Source organism: Mirounga leonina, unplaced genomic scaffold (genome assembly GCF_011800145.1).
Source record: "Mirounga leonina isolate KUSES-001 unplaced genomic scaffold, KU_Mleo_1.0 Mir_174, whole genome shotgun sequence".
Lineage (NCBI taxonomy): Eukaryota > Metazoa > Chordata > Mammalia > Carnivora > Phocidae > Mirounga > Mirounga leonina.
This window is the reverse complement of record NW_023270451.1, coordinates 13,539,463-13,552,649: the sequence shown is the minus strand read 5'-3', so window position 1 is coordinate 13,552,649 and position 13,187 is coordinate 13,539,463. Positions and strand designations below refer to the sequence as shown.

Below are 13,187 nucleotides of genomic sequence, written 5' to 3'. Positions count from 1 at the left end.
CAAGCATTGTTTTGTTGTTACTGTTATGTTCAGGAAAAAGTGCCACCCACGATAGTAATCCTAACAGGTTACACTTGTATGTGCTAAAGTCTTACTATTATTTTCTATTGAACTGGATTCATTAGGGCTGAGATCCTGAATAATTTGGTGTGGCCATAAGTATAAGGCTGTAAGACATGCAAACCCAAGTAACCTGCAACAATGGGGCTTTGTTGAGCAGGCATTTATACAATATATTTTCAGTGTATTTTAGAAACGTAGACATTGTGGTTAAACCCCTGCAAAATAAAAATGTAACTACTGTAATATATCTTTATTTACAAAGAATTCAGCTCAACTTTATAGCTGATTAGTGATGATATTCATGTTTAGTTTGGTATATAGTGAAATATCCATAAGGATGTAAGGAGGTAAATTAACATTTAATTAAATGTTAAGTCTGTTTTTCATGATCTCTAAAAAAATCAGATGGTCTTTCAGATTCTATGGGAATATATTAATTGTTGAGGAATTCATGATATCTTAAAACAATGAAGTCCATTAATGGATGGTTAAAATTTTTCAATGAAAATTTGCTGCCCCATAAATTCTACTCACTGGTGATAGTCCTGTACATTTGGGCAGTGATTGCATACCCCTGACTGTGCTAAAGTAGTAGGATATTATATATATTAGAAAACATGCAAAGAGAAATTTAGAATGGATGAGATAAAATACTGTATAAAAGTTTTAGCATTCCAGGCTCCATCCTGGTGGATCTTCATACATACCACTTGCATTCTGCTTTGTTATCACTGTACTCAATCCATGGAATATAAGATAGCCCTCTGCAAACAAAAGCTTCTCTTTTTTGCCTATATTGTCTCTTTGACTCTCAAGTTTCTTCTATAATTTCTATCTGGTTTCTTGTCCATATCCTTACCATGAAGTCATGTTACTAATAATTTATCAGTTTTGTGTATCCTACAGAAAAACCATCTAATCAAACAGTGATTCAAGAATATGAGCTACAGTTAAGCCAAAGTAAGCTTATACAGATAGTACTATTAATTTGGGTGTGGTCATGATTCCTCATGTCTCCTGAATGAGTAAAAAAGTCTCAACTGACCTTATGTGTACCATGAAGGTATGAGGAACAAATAGCTCTTTATAAATTAAAAAATCAAGGATTCTTTGCCTCCTTTCCCAACATACACACACAGACACACACACACCTGAGAAAACAATCCTAAATCTAAGTGTTCAGGCTTTTATGTGTCAAGACTTGTATATTATAATTCTTGTCCTATGCATAGAATATATTTTTCCACCATAATTATACATTATCTTAATGACATTTGGAATAGATGAATATAAATAAGTAAGGCAAATCAATAAAGTTCACATACAAATTTTATATCCCTTGCTCCTCAAATAATATTTTTGACGAGTTACTATCCATCCAGTAAGTCCTGGACTCTTTGTATTCCCTTGGGAAATGGCACAAGGCCTTTTTGAATGTTAGATTATGCATTTGGATCTCTGATTTAGTGGAACAGTGTGTAAAAATCTCTCATAATCAGAACACTCTCCATTGGCTCCACATCTGAAGATTCCCGAGAGTGCTGTTTGTTCCAGTGAACATCTGGAATAGATTACATTCAGTTAATTGGCTCCAGGTCGAGCTTGTTACAGACAGTAGCTTGCAGTATAACCTATGCAATTCACTAAATCCACCCACTTTAGGTTAAATCACACCTACTTCTCTCTGTAATTCCTCCCAGATGCAGGACCCACACGTGCGCGTACACAACACACACACACACACACACATCCACATCCACTGGAAGGAAGATGGCAAAATATCAATAGATTGGCGGAGAGGTTGTTGGCTATACATTTAACCCATAAATTACCTCAATTAAAAGATTAACTATTGAATTCAGAGGATTGTTGGGAAGAAAAACAATGAATCAGGAACAGCAGATTATGGAGAGTGACTGTTTTATAGTAGAAAAATATTTAAAGTTAAAAAAAAAAGTTCCGGCAGTTTCAGGATTTTTGTTTTATTTTGTCTCTCACCCTTAGCATATGTAACAGCACGTGCATGCACTTATCAGAATGTCATGCAGCAAGGAAAACAGCACTTTGATTTTTAACTTATTTAACAGTATTAATGAGTTGGGTTTCAAGGAACAGTATGACTACTGTTCATTGAAAACCAAAACATCAATCTTCTTAAGTTATAGTGTTGGAGGCACAGGGCATGTCTTAGCGATTAATGATCAGTTGGAGGAGTAGATATCTCAATACATAGCCAAGGGCCATTAACCCCAACTGGTCATTAATTCCCAAGAAAGGTCTTGTACTGAGGTCATTATTGCTAATAAAATGCACACATGGAAAGTTCCCTCTCTTTTTGCCTGTGTACCTAAACATACATTCACATTACATGCATTGTTGCATGTCATGAAGAAAAAGGTAGTATTTCACATGTCCAGAAGCTCAGAAAAACTAAGCCTAATGAGAAGTTTAATACACTTAAACTCTATATTCAATTTACCTTTCATTTTTGGCAGGGGGGAGTGGGAAGTGGGAGGAAGGATAAGTGGAGGAATACACGTGTGTATGCCAAGGCTATGGATCTTCTGCAATCAGATACCCATATTCTGCTAACATGTAGATAGAGGGAAAAATGAAAGGAACAGGCAAATGGGATTAGAGTCACTGATGCATATGAATAGAATCAGCACATATGATCTAATATCAAAGGCAGTGTGGAGTAATGGCATTATCCGAGTCATAATATATTAGGTACCAGAATGGGCATGAGGCACATTTAGCAGTTAGGTCAAGTTCATCTCTCTCTTCCATCTTTTTGGATTATGCTATTATATCCCTTCTCTGCATAGCAGTCTAACCAAGTCTAAAATGCTTCTGGCTTTTCAAGAACCCTTAATGAGTTATCACTGTCTTCTGAAACTATCTCTTTTTGCTTTCCATTCTCCTTTCACTGTCCTCCATGAAACTGTCCTTGTCTTGCTTAAATCTATATGATACTCCTTTGAGCTATCTTCCATAGCATCCCAAAAATATCTTGATTTTAGAAATCATTTTATAGTGCTTTAATTATTTGTATGTAATCAACCACTTCTTTCAGAAAAGAGTCTTATCTTTTTCCTCATCTTAACAAATGGGGACTAGCTGTGATGTTAATGACTGTTACATATGTATTCTTGTACGTATGTTCTTATTTGCATGAAAGTAGTAAGTTTTTAAGGAGAACCTGTAAGTCAAAGAATGTATCTATTTTTTACTGGCATAAATGACAAATTCAAAAATTGCAAGATTCATTTCTTAAGAGATTGAGTAACTTAAAACTCACATAATTTAAAGCTAGTCCTGATGAATTTTCCTGTGGACCAGCTAAAGTGACTGTTTTGTGCCAGTAACAAACATTTTGTCCCACTAGCTTTAAAACAATACAGTTCTTTATTTTTTTAAGAATTTATTTTAAATATATTGTTTGAAGAACGACTTTATTAGGGTTTTATTTTATGCCTTAATGAAATTTTAAAAACTAAAATTTTCATAAAGTGCTTCTGATGGAATAGATCTTTTTGGTCAGAAGGACATTCTTGTTTTCTCTCAAATTATATCTAATTAATACTGCTCAAGGAATGTCAAGTAAATGTGAATAAAATATGTAATATGTGGCATATTTAGTACAATATTCTTTTTTTAAAGATTTATTTATTTGTTTTAGAGTGAGCAAGCAAGCATGCATGAGCGAGGGTGGGGTGGGAGGGGGTTGGGACGGGCAGAGGGAAAGGCAGAGGAAGAGAATCCTCAAGCAGACTCCCCGCTGAGTGTGGAGCCCAACTCCATGCTGGACCCCAGGACCCTGAGATCACAACCTGAACAGAAATCAAGTGTTGGACGCTCAACCAACTGAGCCACCCAGGCGTCACACTTAAATGTGTATCTAAATTACCTTGATTGTTTACATATGTAGTAATTTTCTAAATCAAAGAATTAAATATGGACAGATTACACACAAGACAGAATAGTTAGGTAAGTCCTATAGGTATCTTTGAAGATGATAAGTAAATTATTATAATATAAAAATATTTATTTTTAAAAAATAAATATATATAAAAATATAATTTAATAAGCACTCATATTCAACATTTCATGAAGAAACATAAAATTTGCAGTGTCCTTAAAATGTTTGTCAAGTATAACAATAAATCAATACATCCCTAAATTTTATTTTACTTCATTTTCCTAGATTGATCTTAACTTCTGAGATTAAAAGTAGCTAGATCCTTGATATGCATAAATATTTACTAAAGAGCTGATCTTTCATAACAAAGTTCACTTATATTAGACCTTCTCTTAAAACTAAATCAAATAGGTGCTCCTGGGTGGCTCAGTAGGTTAAGTGTCTGCCTTCAGCTCAGGTCATGATCCCAGGGTCCTGGTATCGAACCCCACATCAGGCTCCCTGCTCACCGGGAAGCCTGCTTCTCTCTCTCCCACTCCCCCTACTTGTGTTCCCTCTCCTGTCTGTCAAATAAGTAAAATCTTAAAAAAAAAAAAAAAAAAAAACTAAACCATATAAACATAGAATATTTTGATATTAAATAAGTAGAAAATTACTTAAAGTATAAGACTTTTTTATTATAGCTACAGCTATTACCAAGAAAGCACAGAAATTATTTGGACAGAAGTTAAAGCAGGTACTACATCTGGAATCTTGCCTGGACGTAAGCATAGCAAGATCTTTTCTGTGGTCTATTTCTTAGAAAGACAGTGATAACTTTGTGGAGAAAGAAGAGAAGTTGAAGACTGCAAGAGTTGAAGATCACGTGATTCTACCATATTGAAAAGCACCCAAAGACTTAGGGTTTTAAGAGGCCAACTCTAGCTAAAGTCCTGACCACATATTTTTATCTACTTCTTATCTGCCACGTGACCTTGGGAGAACCATTTAACTCTATACCTCAGTTTCCTCATCTGCAAAATGAGGTAAATAATTATCCATCCTTTATGGCTATAGTAGCATTATTAAAAGATAGACTGAGACATATTAAAATTTTAAGTTTTTTTGAGCAAAAATTGGTTCCAGTCATATAGTGCCAAACTGGAAGTGGTTAGCAGTGCTTTGCCTTCAGGAGTCAGGGACAGACTTGTGTGGAGAAAGTGCTGAAGCAAAGAAAGAATTAGCTGTAGCCTAAGGCCTAGTTGGTTGGTTGTGGTTAGTTATCCCTAATGTTTTGATTTTGTGACTTTGAGGCATTTATAGACTTAGATTTCCATTTGCTTAAGGAGGCCACCACCTCATCAGAGCTGCCTGAGTCTAATGGCCTCCTTGTTAATTTAAAAGCATTAAGTCATTTCATTTATGGAAAGCACTTTAAAACAAAAAGTATCTGGTACATATAAATATTCAATGACTATTATTTGTAATTATTATTATATGGCTTAGTTTGAAATATGTGTTTTAATTTATTCCATGTCTTAACAAAGACAACTGGGGCACCTGGGTGGCTCAGTCGGTTAAGTGTCCAACTCTGGCTCAGGTTATGATCTCAGGGTCCTGGAATCGAGCCCCACGTCGGGCTCTTTGCTCAGCGGGTAGCCTGCTTCTCCCTCTCATTCTGCCGCTTTCCCTTCTTGTGTTCTCTTTCAAATAAATAAATAAAATCTTAAACAAAACAAAAACAAAAAAAGACAACCAAAGCTTGCATCATCCCAGGCCTAAAATTTGTAGTGGTGGCCCTGACCTAATCATTCCTAATTTTTCCAATTTTAAGTAGTCTTTTTATTTTTATTTTTTTTAAGATTTTATTTACTTACTTGAGAGAGAGTAAGACAGCACAAGCAGGGGGGAGTAGCAGAGGGAGAGGGAGAAGCAGGCTCCCCACGGAGCAGGGAGCCTGACACCGGGTTTGATCTCAGGACCCTGGGATCATGACCTGAGCCGAAGGCAGATGCTTAACTGACTGAGCCACCCAGGCACCCCTTAAGTAAACTATTTTTTTTAAAGATATTTTTTAAAATTTATTTGACAGAGAGAGACACAGCGAGAGAGGGAACACAAACAGGGGGAGTGGGAGAGGGAGAAGCAGGCTTCCCGCTGAGCAGGGAGCCCGAAGCAGGGCTCGATCCCAGGACCCTGGGATCATAACCTGAGCCAAAGGCAGACGCTTAACGACTGAGCCACTGAGGTGCCCCTTAAGTAGACTTTTAAAACATCTTTATATCAGAAACAAGAAATTAACTCCCTGAAAATAACAGCTTTTATTTGCTTTTGCCTAGGAATCTTTTTCCTCGGGGATGATATGGGGATAGAATGGGCTTCTACCGGTATTCTTATCTAAGTAAAGAACTCATCAAGTTAGAAAGAGTTGGTTCCTTCTGCATTTGTGTTAGAACAAACAAGCAAACTTTAATAGAGGAAGAAATGCTAATCATCATAAATAGTTGAAATTTAGTTATGACTTGATCTCTGCATCTGTGTAAAGGCAGACCTGAATTTTATTATTCAACTCTGATTTCTTTCCTTTGTAACAATTTGCAAGATAAACAAGAGAGAAGGAGCAATTATTTTTTAAAAATCTATACACATTCAGAAAATTATGATTTAGTACATTTAGGAAAATCTACAAACTGCTATATTAATAGCTATTTTCTTATTTTTTAGATTAACACCCTTTGAAAGAGGACATTGTTTTCATCATGACTGCTAATAAAAATGAGAGACCGAAGTCCAGGAGCCACAACTTTCACCTTTTTCATGCCTTGATGATACTAAGCATGACCATGCTATTTCTTCCAGTCATTGGAACTTCTAAGCAAAATATTCCACGACTCAAGCTGACTTACAAGGGTAAGTGTGTAAATGTTTTTCAGATTGTCTTTTTGATTACTGTATTTCTTTTATTTAGAAATGCATACTGACTTCAGTGAAATGTTTATAGTATTGGCATCAGTTAATAAAAATATTATTACAGAACAAAACCCAATTGTTTCTTATTTTTGTGAGGAAAATGGTGCCAAAGGTGTTCATGTACACTTTTCAGCTCATTATTTACAATGATCAACTACTGATTAGCATAATTAGGAGATTTTGGTCTGTTGGTTATAATCAGTTTTGTATTAAAAAAAAAATCAATCCCTAAAAATAGAAATACATTAATTTCATATGGTTTATACTAATTATTTTATCCCTAGTTCAAGGCAATTTATATTTAAAAACAGTAAGATATCTTTAAAAAAATTATCACACTAAGATACCTTTAAGATTTCAAATGTATACATATTTATTATTTTAAAAAGACCCTGCGAGGGCGCCTGGGTGGCTCAGTTGGTTAAGCGACTGCCTTTGGCTCAGGTCATGATCCCAGGGTCCTGGGATAGAGTCCCGCATCGGGCTCCCTGCTCTGCGGGGAGCCTGCTTCTCCCTCTCCCACTCCCCCTGCTTGTGTTCCCTCTCTCGCTGTGTCTCTCTCTGTCAAATAAATAAATAAAATCTTAAAAAAAAAAAAAAAAGACCCTGCGAAAGACTTGAAATATAGAGATGAAAAACTATTTAAGAAATGAAATCTGCTAAGCTAATTGTTTTTAAATGTTTAAATTAATATAAAAGTAAAGTTTATATGAGTTATATTTAGTCAACTTATGTATGTGTATGTTTGTGTGTATAGATAGACATATTCACAGAGAGAGAGAACGGGCCAAGTTTTATGCTTAAAGATCTTTTCTTTTCTTTCTTTTCTCTTCTTTTCTTGGCTTCTTTAATACTTCAAGTAATGAGAGGAATGTAGGAGACTTATACTCCTTTATTCTGAACTTGGGAGGAAAAAATTATGCCTGCAGTTTTAATATCCTCTGATCTTTAAGACAAGTTACTTTCTGAACTCAAATGAAATATCAATAATAAAACCTAACTTGATGTCGAATGTAAGTGGAAATGGAATTAGCATTATACAATCCATTACACATTTCATATGTTGGCTTTGTTTGGAATTTATATCTCATGAATTAAAGAGTTAGGGCAATGTATTATTTTTGAGTTCTTATATTTTTCTAGGATTTTTAAAACAGGTGAAAAAGGAAAAACAGAATGTTGCCTCTGTGTGGTTGAGGGGAGGATTAACAGGCAAGACATATGAGGGAGAAATTTCCGAGATTATGGAAGAGTTCTCTATCCTGGTAAGGGATGTGATTACTCAATTATGTGGATTTTTCACAACCCGTCATATGCAAAAGTCAGATTTGTTCATTTGCCTGTATTCAAAATTCACCTTAAGAAAAGGAACAGAAAACAAATATTAAACTCCAAACAATGAGAAAAGGAGAGAGAAAGAGAGATGCAGCAATTCTGAAATTAAAGAGGTTGAAGGGAAAAAAAAATAAGGGGAACGCTCTCTGGTTCCTATGATATAATGAATAACATTAGAGCATTGCACTGATACGTGTGAACAATGCAAAATAAATCAGGCTCGCAAAGACACTTTAGTAGTTACCAGTCACTGATGATTCATTATGAGTGGAGCATTGGTATAAGAACTGTGTGTTGGGGCGCCTGGGTGGCTCAGATAGTTAAGCGTCTGCCTTCAGCTCAGGTCATGATCTCAGGGTCTTGGGATGGAGCCCCACATCGGGCTCCTGGCTTAGCCGGGAGTCTGCTTCTCCCTCTCCCTCTGCCTTTCCCACTGCTCATGCTCTCTCTCTCTCTCTGTATCTCTGTGTCTCAAATGAATAAATAAAATCTTAAAAAAAAGAACTGTGTGTTGTCCTTTCATCCTCACCACCACCCGGTATGGTGGGGATTATTATCATCCCCTTCCCTTACGTGAGGATGTGGAGGTACTGAGAAACTGAGATATTTGCCAAGGGTCTCAGATTGGGTCATGGCTCAGCGCCTGAGTCAGCCTCATGCTGCATAGGGCCCAGGTGCCTGATCCTGTTTCTTAGGTCCTGGTCATTAGCAGTTCTTCCTTCATGCACTTAACGACCAGAGTGAACTTTAACATTTACAGAAGCACCATGCTTGTATTTGACTGATGATATAATTTTCAGTTGTCAAAATTAACAGAGTTAAGAGTTGAAGAAGGACACATGCTCTATTTCAGATCACTGGGTGGCCAAAAGAGATCTACAGACTTGTAAGATGTTGTGCCTTTGGATAAATGTATGGAAAAAGGTAGATTATCATTGTGATCATTTGAGTTCATAATCATAATTTCATACAAGTGACTGTAAAATATTAACCCCAATGTGGTAAGTTGATCATTGGAAAAATAAATCAATCTCTACAGATTGAGAAAAACATCATTAATCATTCCGTACAGCTGTTACTAGTTAGTTCATGTAGTTAAAGGTTTTTTTGTTTTGTTTTGTTTTGTTTTTGTATGAATGTGTTTTTGGACTTGGAATCAACCCTATGAGTTCAAAATCTTGTTTTAGTTATTTCTGTATCGACTGTCACTCCTCTCAGCATCTAGTGCTTATATAAAAAGGGAACTGGTTAATTAAGTGCTGGATTAAATGCAGTAAGAACTATTCTTTTGATGGTTCTTATATTATACTTTCTCAGTGTTGTATTTTTTAGGTTTTTCTCTACATTTAGGTAATTTACATGTCAAAGTCTGGTAAGCAGTAGCAAAGATTGAATGCAGGATAGGAATTACAAATATCTCCTGACCCACCCTCAAAAGATACACACACACACCCCTATGAGTTCCCCATAGCTACCATTAGCTATTAATTTACAGATTGTATGCTAATAATAGAGTAATCATCTTTGCTAGGAGAAGTATTCACAACCCTTACAGGGCACTCCTCTTTCCACTTTAAAGAATACGGCATCTTCTCTTTGGAAATCATCTGTTGAGCCCTACCACGTCCACATTTCCCATCCACTTCCAAGCATGTGAACAGCTTCCCTGTCCACCTTGTCTATATCGTATCTGAAAGTTTTGGAGGAAAGTAGGTCAAATCCTACTATTTTTAAGTGGGCTATTATGGAATATATAGTTATGACATACAAAATCCCTACCAGTTTGGGGTTATGGTGACAAAAAGTGCCTGGATACCACATTCCTACTTCTGAGATAATGATCGTAAGTCTCTCTTGGCATCTTCCTTCTTTCCTGATCCTGAGTAATGAATTGAGATCAGCCAGTACCACCCATTGCTTAGATAGCTTTGGAAGAGTCTTAAAGTTTGTGCTTTGGGCATTAAAACACTGCCAGAATGTGAGGTTAGAAAAATCAGCTAAAGTGAAAAATTAATTTTGTTTTCAAAAATAATTTTTATGGTCACAGACTTAGCTTTGTTTGCTTTGCTTTCCGTGGTTCATGCTTCCTTAGATGCTGACCAGAGATGCAGCCAGTATCAGTAGATTTGGCTACTTTGAACAGCTGCAAGATTATTTTGAGGGATTTCTTAAAGGCCAACAGAAAATATAATAACCATTTTATGCAAAGAATGCTCTTTGATAAAGACTTAGTGTTGAACCTCTGAATCCACAGGAGCTTGTTTGGTTCTATTGTTTTGCAAAGAGATTTCCCTTCAGTTGCATATTTTGAATTCTTGCACATGTGTGCATACTGAATCTGTTTCTTGAATAACAAGTAAGGAACCTTGAAGATCAGAATGTTCTATATTTCTGGATTTCATGTTTTAAGTTTATTATATATATTTTGCCCGACAAGGTGGGCTTCTCACAGTCATGTGGACAGTTTATACTTCAGATGTAATAAAAGTAACTTTTGAGAGATGACCTATTTCAGTCCCGTAGTAGTGTAAACATTCTGTATTTCATAATCATCACAAAGGAACTCATATGGGTTAAGGATATTTATTCCCAGGAATCATTAATATCTGCAAGATTATTTTTTTGAAAAACCAGAAAGTGACATAGGTAACATAAAGAGGAAATGGACAAAAACTTTGGAACAGGAGAAAAAAAATGAAAGTTAACTAATATACAAAGTCTCATTTCTTATGATGAATTGTAGGGTTTTTTTCATATTTTTTTCTTTTTTGCATAGTCTATTTAGCCTTTCTCTTTCCTTTCCTAATTTTAGATTTTAATACTAATCTACATGTGAATGGCTTATTATATATATATTACACATATGTATATATAGGATACATGCATTTGCATATATCTCATACATATAGTCTTTTTTCTTATCACATCCTTTTGAACCTGGCATAAAGAGAATTCAGCTATCAATTCCATTTGAATATTTTCACCCTAAAACTCTTGCTATCTCAAAGAATCACAGTAAACCCATAAAACACCAGCTTGTCAACACTGAACTCCCACATATTAGACATGAGGAAGGAAACTAACCCACTTAGTAGTTACCATATAGTCACCCATCCTGCAAATATGTATGGAACAACCACCTGTTCATTAGGCCCAAGAAAAGTCACTGTTCTCTTTGAATTTCTTGTCCAGATAAAGAGACAAAGAGCAGGTAAACAAATAAATGAATATCATCTCAAATAGTGGGAAGTGCTATGAAGAATATAAAACAAGTGGGCGCCTGGGTGGCTCAGACGTTAAGCGTCTGCCTTTGGCTCAGGTCATGGTCCCAGGGTCCTGGCATCAAGTCCCACATCGGGCTCCGTGCTTGGTGGGGTCTGCTGCTCCCTCTCCCACTCCCCCTGCTTGTGTTCCCTCTCTCGCTGTGTCTCTCTCTGTCAAATAAATAAAATCTTAAAAAAAAAAAAAGAATATAAAACAAGAGGGTGACAGGCTCCAAGGACCCTACTTGGACTTTATTATATCTATTTGAGGATACCCTGAAAACCATTGTTTTTGAACCTATTTTTTAGATAAGAACCTCTGAGACTCAGAGCCTGAAGGCCTTGCCCCAAAACAAGAAACATATATTAAGTGGCAAAATTAAGTTGTGTGTTTTTATCTCTGTAGTTCAAGGCCCACACTTTTGCCACCTGTTGTCCCTGAGGGAACCATTATTCAGAACACAGATATCAAGATACAAAAAATATATATAAGTTTTCACCATTACTTTTTTGGCAATATGTTCTTCTCAATAACTATCAAAGTACTATTTTTTGATCCTCCAAAAGTTATATGTATTTTCATAGACAAGAAAAACTTGAAATCACCTTTAAATTTTTTTCTTCTATTGTATAACTAAAACAATGTATTTAATAGAATAGTTCTTTGTTTTGTTGGAATCTTCTGAGAAATGAGTGGATTAATCTGTATATTTTTGTTTATTTATAAATTATTTAGCTGTGAAATGCAGCATGTGTCTCAGGAAGAGATTCGTGGTTATTTGACTCATGTAACTTGTTTGATTTGACTAGTCTAACATTAGTTCTATTATCTTGATTCAGCATGATGTAACAGTGAAGAAAGCCAAACTGCTTAGGTTTTAACTGTTCCTACTAGTTGTGAGATACCTGGATGCTTATTTTCTGTGCTGCCCTTTTCTTATTTGTAACACAGTAAGTGTAACAGTAAATCTAAATGCATTAATTTATTCAGTTCCAATCAGGATATTGTTAAGGTGTGTTGACCCATGTAAAGCACCTCTAACTGTGTTTGGCATAGTAAGCATTTAATAAATGCTATCAATTATTATTTTTTGTGAAATGTTATTACTTGCTCCAAGTGAATGGTTACAGACCAAAGGTTTCCTTCTGGAAACAATTTGAAAAATATTATGTAGCTCCCTCTTGTTTATAACACATATTAAAATTGCTTCCACTTACTCCCAAAGCATTTTCTACTAGAGTTAGTTTCCTGCAGTTAAGTACCACCCACAGATTGTGAATTTATTAAAGGTATTTTCCAGTATTTTTACTGTTGTGGTCTTCTAGTAGTTAATAAGCCCTTACAGTTAAAAAGATCATTGTTGGCCTTGGTAAGAGTAGTGTCTTTGATTGCTTGATAGCCCTCAGAGTGGGTTAAAATGTATCGTAAAATCACTCAGGGTTTCAGACCACATGATGAAATCTAAAGTGGGCATTTTTGTTGTCAAACTCATGGGAGAAGAAGCTGGCTTGCTCTGAATACCTCTCCCTAAGTACTTAGTGAAGAAGCATTATCAATCTTATAGTAAGCATTTTCATGTAATACATGTATTTTTCTATAAAGCAAGTCATTGATGGTTTAATTTTGGTAAATGTGCCATATTTGAATGGAGTCA

At 35.6% G+C, this 13,187-nt stretch overlaps 1 protein-coding gene across 2 annotated transcripts in view; it reads left to right on the top strand.

Moving 5' to 3' along the window:
- SEMA3D (semaphorin 3D) overlaps nucleotides 1–13,187 on the top strand; it is a 206,428-nt gene that overhangs the window by 61,613 nt on the left and 131,628 nt on the right. The window contains exons 1-2 of one of the 2 annotated variants that reach the window (XM_035020476.1): nucleotides 4,944–5,010; nucleotides 6,689–6,874. In XM_035020476.1, coding sequence (XP_034876367.1) covers nucleotides 6,724–6,874 — 151 coding nt within the window. In that variant the 5' untranslated portion in view covers nucleotides 4,944–5,010; nucleotides 6,689–6,723. Of the gene's footprint in view, nucleotides 1–4,943; nucleotides 5,011–6,688; nucleotides 6,875–13,187 lie in introns of those variants that run through there. The other variant, XM_035020475.1, reaches the window with a different exon arrangement.